General features: G+C 39.9%; 1 protein-coding gene across 1 annotated transcript in view; it reads right to left on the minus strand.

Moving 5' to 3' along the window:
* CPXM2 (carboxypeptidase X, M14 family member 2) overlaps window positions 1-23,320 on the minus strand; it is a 113,366-nt gene that overhangs the window by 16,902 nt on the left and 73,144 nt on the right. Inside the window, exons 8-11 of the mRNA XM_063132778.1 lie at window positions 18,703-18,826; window positions 15,876-16,072; window positions 10,028-10,207; window positions 6,818-7,115 (exon numbers count right to left, since the gene is read on the minus strand). Of these exons, the coding sequence (XP_062988848.1) occupies window positions 6,818-7,115; window positions 10,028-10,207; window positions 15,876-16,072; window positions 18,703-18,826 (799 nt within the window). The remainder of the gene's footprint in view (window positions 1-6,817; window positions 7,116-10,027; window positions 10,208-15,875; window positions 16,073-18,702; window positions 18,827-23,320) is intronic.

A 23,320-nucleotide genomic window follows, 5' to 3' on the forward strand; every position in this document is an offset into this window, starting at 1 on the left:
AAGGTGGCAATGATTTATTTATTTTAAATGACAGTCTTCACTTTCAGCATTTCTGAAGTGTCTTTGATTATGTCTCAGCTACAGGTCCTTTCTTACCAAAGGGGATCGCTGCATCCCATCACAATTTACCCAACTGGTGAGAGACAAGTGAAGTAAGACTTGGCTGGCACTGGGAAGAATGGCTGCTGGCCAAGTTCCCATGGCCCTCGTCCCTTCTGTCATCTCTGGAGATATTATATTATGGGTGATAACAGTGGGGATTTCTCCAGGGGTGGGGCTTGGGGGATATCAAGGAGGCTCTGCAGGCCGTCCTGTGGGCCAGAGGTTCTGGATCCCTGTGTTAAATTACTGATATAAAATCTATGGGCATTTTCCCAGAAACATTTGCTATTATATTCAGGACGTTTATTTTTAACTATCCCTCAGAAATATACAAATATGAGAAAATGAGAACAAGAATGAATGAGTGATTTCTGTGCATTTTCCCTTTATCTGGCAATAAGGATGCTTTGCTCATTAGCAAACTGCATTTCAAATTAAAGGGGAAGTTTTGAGCTTAGAGACAAATGAATTCTAGCCATTTTTAAACTTCCATTTATTTTATAATGGGGAAAAAATAGAAGAAAATGGATACAACTAATATGTATGAGTGAAGAGAATGGGGAAAAAATCCTATTACCATACAGCAGCAGTCAAGTATTTAATGAGCCTGAAAGTACCTTCTGGATTCTGTGTAGGAGGATTATATAACACAGATGTTAAGCTTCTTGATGGGGAAAGATTAAAATATCAGAACATTGCCCTCTGCTGCTCTGCTAAAGCCTTTCCCTATCTCAGTAACAAACTTTTGTGGGTGCATATTTTAAATTAAATGTTCTGCCAAAGATGGGTTATGTGCTAAGTTTTAGTTGCTTTTTTAAGCATGCCTTCATGCTATGTAACATTCAGTAACCCATATTGTCATTGTGTCTGCTCACCCATAACCACCCTAAAATACTTAGGGGGGGGAGGCAACTTAAGATTTCTATTGGCAATTTACATCTGGGTCCTGAACACTATTGGCAGATCCAAAGCTGAAGAAAGAGGAAGCTGCTCGTCCCTTTTGTGGGACAGGAAAGCGACAGTAGGGAAATGCGATTCCCACCCCTATCTGATGATGCTTATAATCCACTGTCCTTATTCTGTTCCCTTCACACAGGCTTTATACTTAGACAGAGGCTTAGATCTGCTGCAGGATCCAAATTGTTCTTCATATGAATAAAGTACTTGTCCTCTGCATTTCTCAGGTGACTTTGTATGACTAGATTTCACCTCTAGTAAGCAGAAACACCTTCACCTGAAGACATGCCTTGCAAATATTGGCTCCTTGGGTCTAGAGCAGTGGTTCCCAAAGTGGGCGGTACTGCCCCCTTGGGGGCGGTGGGATTGCATAGGGGGGCATTAAGAGGCAAGGGGGCAGCAGGGGGGCCCTAAGAGGCAAGGGGACGGCAGGGGGGCGCTTGAGGTGGCCTTTTCCAAGAAACGCCTCTCCAGAAGGTCTTAAAACCCAGGGACATTTTTATGAGGGAAAGTGGTTTGGTCCCAAGCCATATAGGGGAAGAACCCACACATGTATTAATACCGTTTAAGAAGAGTCCTTTTAACGGTGAATTGAAATGTTTCAAAAGCACCAAAACCCTAATGAAGAGACATAGCCTGCTTGGTGTGCCCCGCCCCACCAGCTGCAAAACAGAGGCGTTCGCTCTCTTTTCCTTCCCTCCCTCGGCAAGCCTGCGGCAGGTGCTTTGGATTTTGAATAAATATTCAATTAATTGTTACTGTTTTGAATTTTATTGCTATTATCTTCCTTAGTGGGTCGTTGAAAACCGCTATTCTGAATAATGATTTTTATAGTGTAAGGTAGGGGGCACTGGGCATGAGTTTGTGGAACCAAGGGGGCAGTGACCTGAAAAAGTTTGGGAACCACTGGTCTAGAGTATTTAATCTTGCCAACCCAAGTCATAAGCTGTTGTCCTGAACAAAAACTATCCACAATAAATGTATCCTTTGGATGCATTTTATTTCTGAGCAGACCATGGGATAATGCATCAGGAATTCTACAGGAGCAATAATTCAGATATTTATTGAGCAAATGCTGTGTAAAAGCCGCTCTCCTTCAATTAACAATCTTTAGCTAATTCCATTTTATGTTCATTAATCTCAGATTATTCCTGATGTACATCACAGTAAGTAGATGGAAAGGAGAAAACTAGAACCAGTATTTCAGAACTCTCATTGCAAAATGATCCAAAATTTGCTGCAGCACTAGAATGTAGATAGCTAAAAATAACTCAAAGTGTAATACAGCACTAAAACAAATTTGATGAACCAAATCCAAAGCAATAATTGCTATTAAAGAAATCAGTGAGTACTTAGCATTGTGGTTAAAACCAATACTTCAGTGTTAGTTGATTGAAAGTTGGGTCTGTTGGATCGATTCATAATCAAGTTTATACAGCACTTAAAAAAATTAAAGTCATAAATTCAATGATCAGGCAGTCAATTCTGCATTTAAAATGTACAGTGTATGCAAAAAATTAAGACACTTACAGTATTAGGCACACTTATTCAAAAGTTGTTATTATTTTAAATAATATTGTGAACGTCTAACACTTTCTCCACACTTCCTGAGTTGAAAAAGTCTTTGCAGATTGAAAAAGACATTTTGCACACTGGCATTTGAATTATTATATCCAGCCAAGATTAACTTTGTGTGATCCAGTGCAAACATTATAAAATTAGCTTCCAAGTTGTACACTGTTTATTCAGTGAAAGTGCTTCTTTTATATTAACAACAAAATATGCCAACAAAAGAACCTTGCAAACGTATTTATTTTTAAAAGATTTCTATCTTTATTATTGCACAAGAAGGGATGATATGGAGTTGGAGGCTATCAATTCTGTGACCTGGTTCACATATCACAGTTAGTTAAACCATGGGTTTTTCTGAATGAAGTGAGTTATTTCTCACTGCTAGGTCACTCCGGCTGCAGCCAGGCAGAGCTAAACAATCTAGCAATGCTCCATCCCTGGGTTGTTTATCATGATATTTGAACCCAAAATTTTGGGTTGTTGGAGGAGAGACTACTTGGAGTTAGAACCTATGTGTTCTGACCATATCACTCAATGGACAAGATCTCATTGCTCTTGTTATATTTGAATATATCTCCTACAACCATCAAAATCATATGGGTGCTTAGTCAGATATATAGACTGTTTATATGAAAGAATAAATTTGAAACAGAAGTGTCAAACCCTTTTTTCCGCCTTCCCTGTGTTTTCTCCCCCCCCTTTCCCTATATCAAGAGAGATGTTAATGGCTACTGTATATTGATATGACATGAATTCCCATGCCCCACTTTTTTTTGCTTTTTTTGGTTTGTTTGTTGTTATTATTATATTCTGAATTAAAAGATTAAAAAAAACCTACTACCCAGGGATGGTTTGTTTAACTCAGAGGGAATGGGTGGGAGCCAGCACACTTGTTCCATCCTGCCCGTTCAGCCATGGCATACGAACTGACTCTGTGTAGGCACTTGAGGTGTGTGTGTGTGTGTGTGTGTGTGTGTGTGTTAATAGCTTTGTTTTGTTTTTACTGAGATCCGTTTTACTGAGATTCATGGCAAGCAAAGATTAAAGGAGGAGATCTGAAATCTGTGGAGTGCTTGTCCACTCCAAGTACTCCACTTTACACACACCAATATCTGCTGAGGCCTATTAGTAGTGTAATGTGCCCCTAATTGGATTCCGAATTGATTTGCAGGCCAAAACAGAATGTCTCTTCTCTCTGTCGCTATTAAGTAGGGGAAAGGGAGTTGGATGTGACTGATTGAGCCAGTGAGATCAACTGTGGTTACTGAATGCCCAAGTGGATACTAAAAAGAGTACAAGGGTGGAAAGACCTTTAAATGTAAGACAGCAGCAGCAAAATTCTCATTACTCCCCTCCTGGCCAATATCCCAAACTATCTGAATGCCTTCCAGAATCACAATGAGGTTATTATCCAACTGTCTTTTCTTTCTTAATGTAACTCTTTGAATATATATATATATATATATATATATATATATATATATCACAGACAAGTGCATGTACAGGTGGTAGATGCCTGTTTTTGTGGTTATCACCAGGATTTAAAAAGGGACATTTTGCAGAGATTTGTATGTGTCCTTTTTACATCCTTTAATGCTCTAAACACCCAATTCCCCCCCCACTGTGAGCAAGATTATGAGTGTTTTCAAACGAGGGGGGGGATTATGTTTCCTTGCCATTGCTTTGCTTCCTGCTTCTCTTCCACAATAGGGACAGGCAGAATCACAAAGGGAAGAAAGAGGAAGCAAGCAGCAACCTCATAGCCCAATCAGTGGATGTTTTTATAACGCAACCTCTCCTGCACATGGCAGGAAATAGCGCCAATTATCATTATAGCTGAGAAGAATCGGATTTTCTGGGTCTTATTTTGTAACAGGCAAAACAACAAAAGGAGCAGGAGATGTGCAGGAGGATCGCTGCATCATCAGAACGATCCACAAAGATCCATGAGTGGCCAGTCATGAGCATGCTTTAAAGCGCTCAACTAAAGAACCTCTACCTATTCATTATCTTAACCCCAGTGGATCACAATCAGAGAACAATTACATTGCAACAATGTGCCTCCAGAAGCAAAGGCTTCAGGTCCCTTAAGCAAACCAGGGTGGATGCCCTTTGCTAGGGATCCTCTGTCCCAGTGCTCATGGAACGGAGGTGCAAGGTACAAAGTTTTGCCAAGGCTGGAAACCAATTTTCCAGCATTCCATTATATTTTTCTTTCTCAGTCTTCCTCCTGCCCGTTTCTGACCCAGCAAAGCCTTTCTTGCTGTTGGAATACTTCGGTTGATTACCAAGCTTTCTTTTGAAAATGAAGCCCTTTAGACTCGTATCAAGCACCAGTGGTTTGAATTGATGCATAGCCTCTGCTATATTTAACCTGTGCCAGGGATCATTTAAATCCATTGCTCTCTAAAAAAAATGAAGCAGCATGCACACAGCCATGGAAGCCACCAACAGAAAACAAGGCCTCAATGATGAAAATCTGACAGCTCTGCGTCAATCCAGGGACACCTTGCAAAACGCAAAGGGACAGAATCATTAAAGTATTGTCTCCATGCTGCGTAGGTGGGTGACAGCCATTCAGCTCAAAGTTAAGGTGTTAGAGCAAAATAACAAGTATGACCTTTTAGAAAGTTTCGTGCTTTGCTTTTGCTTTTTTTTTTTTTTTTTTTTTTTTGCTTTTCTTTTTTTTTAAAGACACCTACTGTGACATAGCAGACCCTTATGCTAGGCCCATTGCATAAACCCTTCTCAGGCCAAGCACCTCCACTTGAAAACCTGAGGGAGGGTTAATTAAAACCTTTCCCCTAAGCTATGAGGGAAGCAGGTTTACTTCAGAATCTGCTCTAAATATACTGTGGGTATAATCTGGTGGGAATCTACACTGGTGTTATTCTAACGTTTTGAATGGGTTACTGTGACGCATAGCGTCACGTGACCCTGGGTCTCCAACGTTGTAAATGAGTCGTACTTACAGGTTCTATTTCTTAGTTCCAGCGTGGCTACAGATTCATGTGCCTCGTCCTACCGGTAATTTTCCTCTCCCTTTCTCAGAGCTGCTGGGTTTGCTCTGCCCACTTCCTGTTCTCCTTCCTTCGCCCTGTTTGCTATCTTATCTGCTACAGCAGATAAATCACACCAGCGTTATACTGTGCAATCACTGACAATTGCATGCAAAGGACTCAGAAGTTTTCCACCTTAGAATCTGCTTTTATTGTGAAGTACTCCCATTCATCCTGCCTTAAAATTTGAATCAAATTGGGTCATCGGTTGATTTTTTATGATTTTTTTTTAACCTTTCCCCCCTCTTTGCAAAGGAGCTGAGGAGCGCTCAAAGGATCGCTGTAGCTCCGTGCAGGAAAATTAACAAGGGTCTCTTGGTCCCAGTCCAGAACTCATGACCAGCGGGGCTTAAATGCGGCTGCTGCTAAAACTTTTCAATTTGGTCTCCCATCCAAATCCTGACCAGACCCAACGCTGCTTAGCTTCAGCAAAGTGGCTGGCTCCTATGCGTTCAGGCAATTCCCTGGGACTTGTGTTAAGATGTTTTGTGAGGGAGGGAGTTTGTGTGTGCTTATGACTATTGCCCTGCACTGCTGGCTAGGAATGAGGCAGGCAGTGGGCGGAGCAAACCCAGCAGCTCTCAGAGAAGAGGGAGGGAGAACAACGAAAGGATTGAACCATGTGCCCTGCAGTAACGTTACAGCTACAGAGAATCGATACAGAGAACCACATTAGAAAGGGACACTAGCAACGTTATAAGACTAGTGTAGATCCGGCCCTGGTGTGGGTGTTTAATAACTGTAAGGCAGGTAAATAATGCCAATCTGACACATGTTATTTGCTAGCTAACAAAATAATAATAAGTTTATTGTTATTTAAAAGCTTTAAATAAAAATAATATCCTTTCAATCCTGCCTAAACTCTCCACACACCAACCACCTCACTCTCTTCACACCAATCCTAAATCCCTAGAATCCAAACTCTTCTTACTCTACAAATAAACAACTCCTCTCACACTCACTCAAACTCACACACACTCCTCTTCCTCATACTCCCAACACTCTCCTTATATACTGCTTTCCCCCCACCTATTACATCATAAACCACACCCACTCAGTTCTAACTTTCCATACTTACCAGACATACATATACAATATAATCAATTATGGGGTAACGCCACACTTACTTCCTGCAACGGTATGCCACGAAGCTCCATTTACAGTCCCATCTTCCTTCTGGAAGTCCTCTGTATGGCACACTCTTCTCCGAGCATCTGTCATGAGTCGATGAGTGGAGGCATAGGAATATGCCAGCCACCTAAAAACATGATCGTCTGCAGTAGGTGTATGCTCCTGAGTTTTCCACGTCGATCGGACCATATCGTACGGATAAGCAACAACGAGTTCTCCTCCTTGTAAGTTGCCTCCAAGTACAAATGGGTTTTTTTCCATCCATGCAATCACTGCACGTGTTTCAACGGCTACCTAAGAGTGGGAGGAGAAAAAATTAACCAGGCCAGGACTCTTGAGAAGACCTTAGCACGGAATAATTGTACCATCAAATAAAGCTCGCCATGGAATAAAGGTAACACTGAAGAATAAAGGGTCACCCTTTCCAGCACATCTAGAACCAGAACTCAGACCCTGCTTAAATAGAGTCTTTTCCCATTCTATTGAATATTAGCAACAATTGCCAAAACTAGCTCCAAGACTAGTTTAATTTGGCCTATCAAGTTAACATCTACCATAGCTAACTTAAGTTTCTTATATACAATTTTTAAAGAATATTCTTACCTTCATTAACAACATCTGTGCAATGTGACACTTATGTAAAATCCTAATAATAGAGTTGGGCCTGTCTTATCCCCAACTGGTTACATTAGATTTGGGGTTTTGTTGTTGTTGTCGCCAAATCAAATGAACTGTCTTTTGCCGCATGAATCTTTTTGTAAGCTGTGATTGTCAACGGAGGCCAGGCACTGTGTTGCGCCATCAGCTAAAGGGCATTATCCTTTGAGGCCCATTTAGCCCTTCTCTAATGGCATTCAGATATCAGACTAACATTGCCATACTATACATGCTTAATTTAGGATTCTTACTTTTGACATGTATAGCATTGCACTGTGGAACTAATCTTGTTTCTTTGAGCCTTTGGCTTACATTGAATTGGATTTCGTGTCCTTACAACGTCATCATTTTTCCTGCTCTTGTGCTGATTTTTTGTTTGTTTGTTTATTTTGTTTTGATTGATTTTTGTCATATAATATTGTGTTACATTTAAACCTTCATTGGGGATTGCTTTTTTGATAGAAAGCTTGTATTAAAATTCTTAATAAATAATATATAAAAATAAAAACCCAGAAGCTGAAATCAGGTGGGAATGCAGCAGTATGGAAATACTACAAAAGGGATTTATTTATTTTGGTGTATCAGCAGAGATCAAGAATGTTGTTGACTTTTCCTATGAGAGTAGGCACAGTTTGAGATGTAGTACATGCCTAGGAGTGTATCAAAGCAAAGAAAGTCTTCCACAAGAGAGATCCAGGAATGAGAAAGAAGCAGTGGCCAAGAGAAACAATGAAACTGAACAGGATTAGGAAAGGACAAATATTAGTATCAGCGTGTTTCTTGGGAAACAGTTCTATTCAACAGAAATGGCTATTTCTGACCCAATTATAAAAATGAGAATGTTTGGTGCTATCTAAGCTGTATTATTTATTTTATTGGCCCCTTCTCTACTTCAAGCTACCCAGAACAGTGTACGGCAGTAAAATCACATTTTAAAAAAGATAATTTAAATTTTAAAAACTACAACAATGTCACACACACTCACAGCCCGATGCAACAGCATAAAATCACTGAAAAGCAGCAGCACATCAGAACTTCCTATTAAAACACACACACACACACACACACACACACACACACACACACACACAGAGTCCTACAGTAGCATTCAGATTTCCGGCCACAAGTAAAGTCTTCCAGTGCTTGAAAGTTTTTACTTTCTGGTGAAAGAGGTGGCCAGGTGGATCTCCCCAGGATTGAATTGCACAAAGTATGTGGAAAGATGATAACTATTCCACAAAGTATGTAGAATAATGATGATGATGATGATGATGATGATGATAATTTGTATAGCGCTTTCAGTGTTCAAAGTATATCACATCCAGTATCTAGTTCTAATCCTTACAAAAATCCTGTAAAGGCAATGCTATTCTGTTAAATGAAACAGTGTCATCTAGTGGCGGAATTATAGCACTATGCCAGTTTTGCCAACTGTACACATTGGTGAAATCCCACAATAATTTTAATACTGGATTATCTCCATATTTTTAAAAACAGGATTACCAGGGGAAAGCACGGGAGACATCCTGCAGGTTGCTGGCATCATGTAAAGGACCCGCAAATGCCTGTGAGTGGCCAATCATAAGTGTGCAATAAATCACTCATGTAGAGAAGTTCTAAGTTTAGAAGAAAGGAAACTTTATGTTTGCACTGTATGATCACAGTGTTAAAAAAAATCAGCAACAATGCTTAGCTATACTGTAATGTACCATATCACTGGCACCTGATAGCTGAACGCTATATAGCTGATCATAATAGACTATCAGTTTCTTTCTCTGTCAGTCATCAATTTTCTAGACTATAATTCAAAAGCAGCCAGTATTTCTTAATGCCTTCAAAGTGTTGTGATTTTTGCTAAGGAAACTGAAATAGTAAACAAGAAGAAAGAGAGAGAGAGAGAGAATAACAATGAATGTCTTCATAAATAAGAATGCTAGTTACGTCTGAAGAAGTACTTCATAAGCAGGGTTTATTTCTGTACTTTCCCCTGATTTCACCTCAAGTTGGGTATGCTCAATCACAAGAAATAATGCTCAGTGTTCAGATATATTAAGTGGAGATGAGGTAATATCATGAAATTGTTAACGAATAATTCAATTTACACAAGCCACTGTTGTCTCTTCATATGTGATATTGTATTTGGTTTATTATTTAAATGAGTCTCTCCCCACCCCCCCCACCCCCGGTTAAATTTTTTCATCCAAAACTATTCTTTGCAAACTATTTTGAAGCCTCAGAATCCAAAGGAGAAAAGGTGAGGGGAAAACTAAACAGATATTACAGACTACTCATTGAATTAAGTGCTATAGAATAAGCTCCAATGAAGACAGACTCATTGATGTTTCTTTCTCATCAGATGGATGAGACCAGAGAGAGATATTATTAGCATTATTATTACTAGATTTTATTGCAAGCCAAGCATTGTCAAAGAACTACTTTTCACCCACTCTGTTATATTTCTAAGTGAAAAAAGCAGGATCATCTTCAACTACTTCAAATAGTGAAGGTGATTCTCCTTGGTATTTATCTCTGGTGCCATTTCTACTTACTGTAGCATTTTCAGACAGGTACCATTCTGGAATTGGTATGTGATGATTTGGGACCTTTCTCAGAACCCTTTTCCGGTCCTCAGCTTCCCAAAGCAGAGTGTTTAAGTCAGGGAAGTTATTGTTGATATCAATGCCATCTTGAGTCCATCGTCCTAAAGACCAGCCTCCTAATTCTGAACCCTGTAAGACAGTTATTAAATTATTTGGCACATTCTATTACAATGGCAACAATCAAAGAGGTTTTTATAATGACAAATGTTCATTAAGAAATAAAATTAGTCTTCTAATGTCTATGGATATGTAAGAACTGCAGTGTTTTCAATATGAAGATATGTTTTCTAAAAATCTCACATTCTAGTAAAATGACACTCCACTTCCATAATATTGTCCAGAATAAGTTCATCGCACTTTAGGGCCAAACTCAACATTCTACTAATTGCAAAAACATTCTCAAAATTCAACAATATTATGGAGCATTCTACTTGCATTAAAGTAAAGCAGTGTGCACAGAGACATAGGGGTGGGCTGGTGTGCATGGTCCCAGCCTCCTACACACTTTGACACCCCCCCATACATTGTATAGGGGCTACAGTTTATTATTATTATTATTATTATTATTATTATTATTATTTATTTATTTATTTATATAGCACCATCAATGTACATGGTGCTGTACAGATTATACACAGTAAATAGCAAGACCCTGCCGCATAGGCTTACATTCTAATAAAGTTGCAGTAAACAATAAGGAGGGAAAGAGAATGCAAACAGGCACAGGGAAGTGTAAACAGGCACCGGGTGGGGTGAAGCTGCCAGTATAGGGTCAGAACAAACTCAATATTTAAAAGCTATAGTGAAAAGAAAAGTTTTTAGCTGAGTTTTAAAAGCTATGATTGAGTTGGTAGTTCTCAAGTGTTCTGGAAGAGCGTTCCAGGTGTAAGGGGCAGCAGAAGAAAAAGGACGAAGCCGAGTAAGGGAAGTGGAAGTCCTTGGGCATGCGAGAAGCATGGCATCAGAGGAGCGGAGAGCACGAGCGGGGGAATAGTGTGAGATGAGAGAGGAGAGATAGGCAGGAGCTAGACCGTGAAAAGCTTTGAAGATCAACAGGAGAAGTTTATATTGGATTCTGAAGTGAATTGGAAGCCAATGAAGAGATTTCAGAAGTGGAGTAACATGATCAGAGCGGCGAGCCAAGAAGATGATCTTCACGGCAGAGTGGTGAACAGGAACCAACGGACTGATGTGAGAAGAAGGAAGGCCAGAGAGAAGAAGGTTGCAGTAGTCCAACCGTGAAATAACCAGTGCATGAACAAGCGTCTTGGCAGAAGAGACAGACAAAAATGATCGAATCCTGGCAATATTATACAGGAAAAATCGACAAGATTTAGCTACTGCCTCAATATGAGGAATAAAGGAGAGCGAGGAGTCGAAGATAAAGCCAAGACTACAAGCTTCCTTGACTGGAGAGAGCGTGACATCGTTGACAGTAAGAGAGAATGAGAGGTGAGGAGAAGGTTTAGGAGGAAAAACAAGCAGTTCAGTTTTTGCCATATTAAGTTTCAAACGACGATGAAGCAGCCAGGCTGAGATATCTGAAAGACATGCCGAGATACGATCGTGAACATCAGGAGAGAGTTCCGGAGATGAGAGATATAATTGTGTATCATCGGCATACAGGTGATATTGGAGGCCGTGAGATTGAATAAGCTTACCCAAGGGCAGCATGTATAAAGAAAACAACAACGGGCCAAGCACCGAGCCTTGCGGAACCCCTACTGAAAGGGGAAAAGAGGAGGACGAGCTGCCGTTAGCCGACACGCTGAAAGAGTGACCCTCAAGATAGGAGGCGAACCAGTTATATACAGAGCCACAGAGTCCAAGGTCATGGAGGGAATCTAAGAGAAGATCGTGATCAACCGTGTCAAAGGCTGCAGTTAGATCAAGGAGAATAAGAACGGAATAATGGCCTTTAGACTTGGCAGTAAGAAGATCATTGGTGATCTTGGTAAGGGCTGTTTCAGTGGAATGCAAAGGACGGAATCCAGATTGAAAGGGATCCAGAGCAGAGTTACTAGAGAGAAAGTCAAGACAACGAGAGTAGACCACACGTTCCAGAATCTTTGAGACAAGGGGCAACAGAGAGACAGGTCGGTAGTTAGACAGAGGTAGTCGATCAAGAGTGGGTTTTTTGAGAATGGGAGAGACTGTAGCATGTTTAAAAGCAGAAGGAAATGAACCAGAGGACAGAGAAGAATTAATGATGTGAAGCAAGGACGGGAGGATAGCGGGGATAAGATTAATAAAGACGCGAGAGGGAATCGGATCACAGGAACAAGTGGAAGGCTTCAACGAGCGAAGTATTTTAGACAGTTCATCAGCTGAGACCGAAGGGAACGCTGAGAGAGTTGCAGGAGGAACTGACAGGTGAGGAACAAGAGCTGGAAGCGGAGCAGAGCTGGCCAGATCGGAGCGAATAGTTTGGATTTTAGCATTGAAGAAAGAGGCAAAGTCATTGGCAGACAGAGAGGCGGGGAGAGATGGTGGATTAGGCTTCAGAAGAGAATTGATGACTCGAAGAGCCGCTGAGGGTGCCTAGCATTTGACTGGATCTTAGTTCTATAAATTCTACATTTACACCAATGTCTTATCCAGTGTCTCCCCAATAATTGAAGAGTGTATGTATAAAGTATCAGGAGAATGACAGCTAAGGAGTAAGATCCTTCACCCTGGGCAAAGGTGGACTCAGTTTGTATGGCACCATAATAAAAATGACAAATGTATCCCAGTCATGACCACTTTATTCAATTTAAGTTTTCAGTGTTTTAATTAAAGTTAACTATTTACAACCTTTTTTATTTCTTGCTGTAACTTTGCACAACTGTTTTAATGAATTTCTCAAATGCAGTGTGTTCATTTCCAGACATTTCTTATGCATCCAATAGTTCTGCTCCTTCAACTGATACACTTATTCGTTCATTCACATAACGCAGCAAAAGGTGACTTCTTTCAGAACATTAAATGCTGCTCAGTAATGAAGACAGCCCCCAGAAATAGAGAAGAACTTAGAGGTATAGGTGGGATTGGCAGTCTTCTGTAGACCTTATGATATCTAGTTCAAGTTTACTCAAGTACCGACATTGCCATGCCATTACCATCTAAATTACCTTGCTACTGTCATGAAGAGTCAATTATGTGGATTGGGGAGAAGGGGAAACTTCATTGTAATGACACAGGATATGGGGTCAGTTGAACAAGGTATTATTGGGGCAAGGGAGAACTCTATATAGATTTTTTAATTTCTTTTTAGTAGTAGTCCTGTTTCTTTGTTTTCTTATGTATTTTATATTTTTGCATTAAATGTTGTTCCCCACTTCGATCCAGAGGGAGAGGCGGGTAAGAATTTTATATTATTATTGTTGTTGTTGTTGTTAATTTTCAGTCACCCTGTTGACTGTAAGCCTATCACTGGGGGTTGTAGTTAAGTGAATAAGTATTTTTTTTAAAAAAAACAAAATTAAAAAAAAAAATATTCTGGCATGATGTTTATTAACATGTTAAAAGAAGCAGTGCAGTTGGCCTAAAAGAAATTAAAAAGCTACTCCAATGCAATAAAAACCATTGTTGTTTATACACAGCTTCTGTTATTAACTTAATTACAACATGAAGAGAAATAAATTCTATATAACTTAACTGCAACAATTTATCTAAGGGCTCTTTTACTGCTTCTCCTGACCACTCTTTTAAATTGCACAATATGCTACGGACACACTTTGGCTCTAAAGAAATGTTGGCAATTTGAGCAAGATGTTAAGTAAGTAAGTAAGTATTGGAAGAAAGACAAATCTAGTCAGTAATATTAAATTAGGCCTCAAACAAAAGCCCTGTGAAACATCGGGGTTCTAAATCGCTCAGAGGGCCTCCACAGATAGAGGTAGGTCTCCACTACAGTCAGTAATCCTTCCTGATCAAGAAAATATATGATTCTTTTGGAGTGAAAGAATGGTAGCTGCCTTGATTGAGAAACCAAATTGTGTGTTGTGCTACCATCTGTGCAATGCTTTTGTGGAATTGCGCTGCTGGATCACTTCTTCCACAAGCGCATATCTGGATTCCAAAAGTTAAAAGTCCATGAAACAACTCTGTATATTTCCACTCTGCTTACTTCCACAATCTACCTCCTTTGGGAACTTTAATCCATCCTATGAATTCATGTGGTCCTTAACCATATCTGCCATATTTACAAGCCACAAAGTATTGACAGGAGATAAACCTTTGCTGCACTTCTTGAGTTGTCATTCCCAGCACAGGATACACAACGGTTAGCTGGCCTTGGTAGCCAAGCGAAACATTGTGACTGCCAGGATCTTATCTGTTTGCTGGTCCATGCCCTTGCATATCTAGCCAAGGTCAGGGACAATCTCCCATTCGCCTCTCAAACGCCATGTGTGGGGCTAGAAAGGTTGGGCTTGTCTGTTTGACCCTGCACTGCCAAAGGACTCCAAGTGCCTCAACAATGTGGCAAGGCCAGCCTTCCTCATAACCTTCCTCCCAGTTGGGAAGCAGGTGGGAATTCTCACACAATGGCAGGAATGATTCCTTTAACTACGAAGTTGAGAGGAAAGCTGAGGACTCATGATGCTTGCCAAAGGTAAATGGCACATTCAAAGCATCATCAGAGGGGGGGGGGCAATCGTGATTCCCTGCTGTTACTTCTCCGCCCCCCACTCCTGTCACACAATACATTTCTTTCTACCTGGAGAAGAAAACGGAAGTAAACAACCACGTGGCTCATTAAGGGGGCATTTTTATCATGCCGCTTCTCCTGCACATAGCAGAAAATGGCAGCACATTCCGTTTTTTAAAAAAAGTTGGATTAAAAGGGATCCATTTTGTGATGGAAAGCAGGCAAGGAGTGAGAGGTGGACGTCATCGTCTAAAGGACAGGCGAACATCTGTAAGTAGGCAGTAGCGAGCGTGCGATAAAATGCTCATCTGATGACACCCATATTTCGAGTTCTCCTCCCACTCACCACTCACCCCACACAGACTCAATGGCACATTCATAAGTCCCATCCAATATGTGAGCTCCATACAGTGAAAACTTGACTGCCAGCTAATACCATCTTTATATCTTAGACGGATGATTCATAATGCAATCATTGTTGCAGCCACATAACTAGAGAGTGTTCTGGCTCTTGAATACAGAAGTTGGTCAACTCTAGATTAAATGCTTGCTATCACATACATCAATCATCCAATTTTGACCTTATATGATATCAAAACCTGAATTTGCAAACCAACCCTATCTACCATAGATTGACCTCAAAACCAAATCACCCTTTCCCCTCAAATGTGATGAAAATCTGTGGATAAGTGAATACCAGGTGGTAAATTTTATACACACACGGACACATTCCAACAGGGCACTTCTGCCTCCACCAATTCTCTTCCATCCCACCAATTCTGTTGCGCGAGCGGCCCCCACCACTTTTACAACTGCAGTTTAGCACTTCAGGGGCAACCCCAAACAAGTGGAAACACTAATTTCTGGAAGAAGGCAAATTGATGGAGCTCCACTGACCTGCCTCCTTTTAGAAACAAGCATTTTTGCTCATTTAAGGGGTTCCCCTAGAAAGTTCTAAACCTCTCTGAGTAAGTGGTGGGGCTCACTTGTGCAATGGAATTGGCAGGACCCACCACTTGTGGAAAGGAAGCAGTGAAATGGAAAGGAAACAGAGGGGACTTAAGCACTCTGCTTGATTCTGCCCTGTATTTGCAACATTATGAACAGTCCCCATAAATGGAACCTGAGTCTGTTGTAATGAAATAAAATGGCAGCCTTCCTTACCACTTCATAGGCCTTTTCATATCCATCTGGGTTAATTGAAGGAAGGAGATGAATTCTGGTATCCTTAATGAGGCGCACAATGCGTGGATTCCCAGCCAGATATTCCTGGCACAGAAACTGCATCAACAAAAGCAGCAGCTCACGTCCGAGCACCTCATTCCCATGAGCCCCTGCCATATATCGAAATTCTGGCTCACCTGATCAAACACAAAAAAGGATATGATCGGTCTCTCACATGGAAAGCTGAATCTAAGGTAATAGAGGTTTTTTTGGCCTGGCACTAAAGCAAGTCAAGATTAAATATGTCACATGTCATTTCTGTGTGTTCCGTATGATAAGGATAAGCAACTAGACATCGGGGGGGGGGAGGGGAAGTGGGGAAATCCAATCCTCAAGTCTTCTATCTGATGTAGCCATGATTTCAAGGAATTTCCCCTCTCTATATGTAAACTATAATGTACAGTAACCATTTCAGTAGCATTACAAATGTTCAACTACATTGTAAGGTGATGACCAATATTTCATCTTCCATTTTTATCTCTTGTCTATAAAAATATTTGAATTATCCTCTTATGTAGTACAATATTTGTAGGCTATTCATACATATTTTAGGAAGGATTAGATATGTTAATTTTTTTATTTTTAAAATGTCTCTTTGTATTTTTATATTATGCACAATCATACACACACACACATCATGAGAAAGTTCATAAATATCTGCTATTATCTCAAACCATGAAGCCAAATTCATTCCTATACATGAAAATATGTATACGTTTATAATAGGATTTGTTGTTGTTTTTAAAAAAGATTTTATACTTCAGAATACTAAACCTGAAAAAATAACTTTAAATTAGGGTGACCATATGACCGGATTTGCCCAGATTTGTCCGGGTTTTTGATGACAAATCCGGGAGGGGGAGGGGGAAATCCGGATTTTTTTTTAAAGAGCAGCTCTAATGGGAATTAACAAAAATACTTATAACTCTGTCATTTTTTTAAGATAAAGACATGAAACTTGGCACAATGGTAGCTCTTGGGAACGGCTTTAGTCATGCCAAATTTGAAACAGATCCGTTCATCCATTGATTTTTTAGGAATTTTTTAAAAATTGAGGTTTTAAAATTATTATTTTTTAAAGATAAAGAGCTGAAAGTTGGCACCGTGATAGCTTTGAGGTAGAGCTTTAGCCATACCAAATTTTAAACAGATCTGGGGCCAGTAGCAAACCCTGTTAACAACAACAGCAGCTTGCAATGAGTGAAGATACAGTCAGAAAAGATATTTGAGGGAAGGGAAGAATGTAACACACAGAGTATAGCAAAAGCTTCAAAGTACAGCAAAACCTACAAAAGTAGGAGTGAGTGAAGTTAATTTCAGATACATTGAATCTCTCACTTGTTCTTTATTTCAGTGATTTTAACATTAAGATGTTATGTAGAACAGATTTGTCTTAAATGTGTGCTGTAAAATCAGACATGTGACCAAGGCTATGTTCAGGTGGGCATGCCCCCTTGGTGCTGGACACGCCCCCTTGTGGGCGACCATGTTGTCCTCCTTTTTGGTTTCCAAAATATGGTCACCCTATTTAAATACTCCTCTCTGTATGATATAGAAGACTACAACTTTATTAGATTGTAAGCCTATGCGGCAAGGTCTTGCTATTTACTGTGTAATCTGTACAGCACCATGTACATTGATGGTGCTATATAAATAAATAATAATAATAATAATAATAATAATAATAATAATAATAATAATAACATACTTTTTATGGAAACTAGTAAAGGAAAATGGCATGACTATATCTGGTATATCTGTCATGTATTTGGCCAAACCCAGTCAAAATCCTGTAGTTAGGCCAGGGAACAGACAGGGTCACAACACAGGTATTCTGAGGCAAGTGTTTTTGTTCCCATGTGTGGCATGAATCACTTCAATTATGCTGGACAGAATTTCACTCAGGTCTACCCAGGAGACAAACATATGTATTGATAGTGCCTTTGAGATTCTTGGCATGCCTGTATCTGAGAGCCAAATTAAACATGATGTTATTCATGTCTTTAGTCTCCCCCCCCCCACCCAATAAATAGCTAGTACAGAGCCCGAAATAGCTTGAGACCATGGTTTGGATCCTTTCTCCATGAGATAATCCTGATCCAAAACCCTCATAATAAATACACACACACACACACACACACACCTGTCATTTGCAATGGAGAAGAGCCTCCCCATATAAATATAACATTGGAATTTCAGTTACACAGAAACAGTGAGTAGGCCTGCATTCTACTTCCTACTCTGTATTCTCTAGATCAATAATCTTGAACTGGTGGGTCATGACCCAAAAGTGGCTCATGAGATCAGTCCAGATGGGTTGTGGCGAAGCTGTTGTCACCATCTTGGGCAATGGTGAAATTGTGAAAGTGGGTCCCATGTTGCTTGTTACGAGGCTGAGGTGGGCCTCGGGTCCAGACCAGTTGAAGAAGACCACTGCTCTAGATAAATAGACACGAGCTACAAGGAGTTGTCAGTGAATATTTTTCGACATTAAAGTCTAACTGCAAAAGAGGAATGTATGATTAGCATCAGGGAATTTGATCCCACTCTTTGAATGGCTTCTATTTATATTCATCTCCTACTTCTTTAATTAGAAAAGTATCATCAGAATTCCTCCCACATGTATTCAACACCATGACTACTGAAGTTACATGCCCCCCACTGCTAACTACTGTAGACATGTAGAATGTGAACATTTTAAACATTCTAAGAATATCAGCCAACAACCCTCAAGTTGGTTTTTATTTTGTCTAAATATAATCCTAACCAACTTCGTGTTCTCCTGGATTGTCCGAAATTTCAACAGCGTACAGCTTTAGCCCTTGGTAACTTTTCCCGATATTGTAAATTCTCGTGATATTTGGACACATCTCATTCACCACTTTCATCAGCTGTAAAATAAACAGAGAAAGAAAGATATATAAATTGACAGGTAGCCAGGTAAATATAACCTTCTGCCTCACTCCACGTTTGTCTTTTTTATATGCATTTTATTATTATTTGCTCTGAGAGATTTGGCTAAGAGATAGCTTAAAAACCAATGGGACAGATAAATGAATAAATTAAGAGATATTTGAATAAATGTGAATATGCATCATTGGTCTGCATTTGTAAAAATGGTATTGGACATTCTGCAAGAATTCCGTGAATAAGAGAGATGGACATTTTTCTTATGTTTCATTTCAAAAGCTGCAAAGTACCATCTGCATATTAGGAAATGTGAAATGTTGACACACACACCCCCACACACACACTATTTTGCTTGTGTTTGCAGAAACAGAGCTGCCTCTGAGAATATGCAGTCATAGCCATTAACAACCAGAAGAATTACAAATCATGCCCAGAGAAAACTTGCTAATAGACAATTATTATGAGTTCTATGCGGCAATTATTTCTTCTATTAACATTCCTCCAAAAAAATAATAATAATCATAAATTCCCTAAAGTAACCCATTAGACTCAATTGCAATTCACACAGTGCTCAAGGCAGCAGAAAGATGCTGATGGCAGATCTAAATCAGATCCAATTTTTAAGAAGTTGGTGGCGCTGTGGGGCCAATTTATGATCAATTCTCTTTCAAGCTACTTACTTAGGTCTTCAGCCAGACATAGCCCATCTATTTATCAATTTCATCCTCATTCATTTTCTCTTTCAGAAAGCCCAATATTATTTGCTACTAAAACATTGGAGATGAATTGAGAGGCCATTTCAAGATGTCTTCTTTTCATTATGTGGCAGATGAAGCTGACATGCTGGGAATGATCATTTGTGGTGCCCAAGCACAACACTGCTTTTCCTTGGATTGTTCTGTTTTGGTTACAGCATGAGGGTTTATTTGGATGTGGTTAGATACATAGGAGAGACATTATTTCCTTGTTGCATTGTTTCCTGACCATGACAGGTCTACTAAACAAGTATTGTAAGATCATGGATTAGATCGCCAAAACAGTCCTTCCAATGACTTAGATGAGAGAAGTTAAGGGGATTAAGAAAGTCCCAAAGGAGGTATAGTGGGCCCTTACCTTGAAATGTGAGGCAAATAGTCCTGAGGGAGGAATTTCAGGACTGACAAAGCCTAGTCAGACAACATAAATATTGGAAGGAGAGAAAAAGGTACTTGGGATTAAGAGCTAATGATAGTTATTGTCTTCACTGGATACTGAGGCCAATGATTTGGCAACCACCAGCCCCTGGACCCCGGGCTCTTCTTCTCCTTCTCGCTATGACTGTCAATTCACATATCTCCTCTAAGCAGGTGTTCTATGACAGGAGCAAGGGGAAGGGGAAGGAAAAACATCCTTTGTTCACCTAGCTCTCTACTTTGGTGTGGCTGCAGGGATTGTTTCTAAAGGGAGAAGGCAAGTGAATTTGCACTGGTGATCGCAATGACAAAATAGTGGGCCCACTCAGAGCAACTTACAAAAACACACACACCCCAAAACATGGAGCAGTCACTGCTGTTATGCCATGCAGAGAGCACAAAGGGCCCTGAGAAATGTCTCTGCTGCCAAAATTAACTTCACTTCACAGGGTCCCCACTTGGCCATGATTAAACTGTCCACTGTGTGTCTAGGGCCGTAGCTAGACCTAAAGTCTATCCCAGGATTGTCCTGGGGTCAAACCTGTTCATCTAAATGCCACACAGGGCATCCAGCACTCAGGCAGGGACGAACCCGGGATGATCCTGGGATAAACCTTAGGTCTAGCTATGGCCTGGGTCAGTCATGGCTAAACATGGTATTTGGGGTGGATTTTTGCAGTGGTTTCTGTGTGCCTTTGTGTTGAGGGGGGCGGTGTATGGAGAGAATGAAAGTGAAGGAAGGATCTTGGCCCATTGGCTGTGACTACATAATTCCTGAGTGGCTGATATCAAATCATGTGATCAAACAAGAAAGAAAAAGTTGCAATATCTTGAAGGAGGAGTGGTGGCACCAGGGCATTGGCAAGAAGGAAAACGGTGTCAGGAAACAGCGGCAAATACAATTTTTAAAAGTGAATATTAAGTAGTCTGAGGAACCTATTTAAACCCCTAGTAAAGATCTGTTTTTAGCCTAAAAACCAAACCTTTGGTTCAGCACTAATCCACCCATTTCTTAGACTTATTGAATCACCGTTCACTTCAGAACTTTTTAAATGTAGCATTTGGCTGCAACTAAAATCACTGTCAATGAAAATGAATAACTAAACGCTGCTTAATGGTCCAATTACAATAGTGCTCTGAAATGACTCACTGATCAGGAGAAGCAGACAATGCGAGAGGCCGCGATGAAGGATTTTGCTCTCTATTGACCAGTTACAGCTACTGCCGCTGCTTAATCACATCTCTTTTTTTACTGCTTGTATAAGACCGGAGGAAATAATTTTCTCCTGCTTTAAGTTATTAGTTTCCCCCAAAATATATTTCAAACCTGACCAACCTGTCTTTGCACAATTAGGATCTAAAACACATTTAACTTTATTGTTCTTGACACTAATTATGCCAATTGAGTTTCTACTTGTCTAATCTGTCTGCTGGAAATATAAGCCATGAAATCTCTTGTGAGCACAGTGTGTGACTCAGTACACAATTGCTCAATAAAAAATGAATGATGACTCATTCAGTATAAATACACTGAAGATTCAGCACACTCAAAATGATTCACATACTTCATGTCCAAACATATTGTCTTTATATATTTGAAGAATAAGATAGGAAGAAATATCTTTAGCATATTCTACTCCTACATCCGTGGCAATATAAATCTGGATGATTTTGCTGAGTGATTGAAGCTAAAGGATCATAATTATAGCTGGTAGTTCTAAACTTAAACTGGGAAGGATTATTGCTCAGGTGAATCTTGGTCATTTGTATTATGGCACCAGTCTTCTGTTGCCAATCACTCCACCCATCACCTCGGGATGAAATACTGTTTGATCTACGGTAGCACAAAATTACAGCTATAGAATTGCAGGGCAGGAACCTTTCTTAAGGTCACCTAAGACACTCCACACATCAGACGAATCCATGCAACACCACACATTAACTTACAGTGCAAGCCTATACATATCTACATCATCATCATCATCATTTATTTATTTCTTACCTGCCTCTCTCTCTGGATCAAAGGAACAACATTAGATACAAATACTATAAAATACATAAAACTGATTAAGAACATATAAAACTGATACAATATTAAAATAACAGTCAAATATCTTAAAATTCATCTGGGTAGGCCTGCCGGAAGAGATCAGTCTTTATGGCCCTCTTAAAATTGAAAAGTATTGCAAGCTGAGAAAAGAGATTGATGAATCAGTCTATTTATGGTCCATTTCACTTTTGCTTGTGTTCACCTATAAGTCTATTCCATCCTGTTCCCACATTAATACTGGTGATTTTTTTGGTTTTCTTTTTATGGCTGTATTTCAGTAGTATTTTTATACATATTTTCTCTCAAAATACATATTTCTAAACATATATTCTGTCAAAATGTGCATTTCTAAACATATTTTGGTACTTTTTTGAGCTGAGAACTACATCAGAACATTTAGGAAGTGTGAAATCTGGTGGATGACTAAGGGATGAGTTACACTTCATATTGAAGATGTTGCTAACAGCTACATCTTTCAAGTGGAGGGGTGATCTGGATTGGGGCTCTAACGTGGTGGGGGTTGTGTAGAAGAGCTTTAAAACCTTTTCCCTCTGGCTGTGAACTTCATCTGTATCAGGCCTCCTCATCTGTGATTTTCATTATCAAAAAGTGATCCATTAAAACAAAAGTGATCCATTAAAACATTTTGGGGGTAATGAAAATTATAGACATGGGGGCCTGATCAGATCATGACCACAACCAGGGGCAAAGGATTAAAAACACCCTAACAATACTAGGTTTTAGGCCCCTTCCAACTCTACTATTCTATGATTTTATGGTTCCCATTATGGTGAAAGAGGCACTATACCCAATAGACATGGAATGGGCTGGATCAGTCCTACTCACACATAGAATTAGGGATGTCAGGAAAAATCCACTTAGGGTGGGGGATTTCAAAGGTTTTTCCTAGGTTTGGCTCTCTGGACTTCGTTTTGGCTCCTGTTGTGGTGCCCGACTCAGTCTACAGCAAGTTGGGACAGTTTGTGGATTTTCTGGTTGTTCAGCACAATTCGCTTGTGAAGGAACAATTTGACAAAAGTCTTTCAGGTTTAAGAAGTTTGTGGGCTGGGAGATTTCTTCAGTTGTGGGAGTGAGGGCTTGGATCCGGACTCGAACCACTCCTGCGAGGTGCCTCTAAGCAATTTCTACTAATTTTACACACACACACACACACACACACACAGAGTCTACAGTCCCGACATGCCACCCCTTATGCCATTCTGGTGAGGGGTGGCATGACTTTTGTTTTGTTT

The sequence above is a fragment of the Elgaria multicarinata genome, chromosome 8 (genome assembly GCF_023053635.1).
Source record: "Elgaria multicarinata webbii isolate HBS135686 ecotype San Diego chromosome 8, rElgMul1.1.pri, whole genome shotgun sequence".
Lineage (NCBI taxonomy): Eukaryota > Metazoa > Chordata > Lepidosauria > Squamata > Anguidae > Elgaria > Elgaria multicarinata.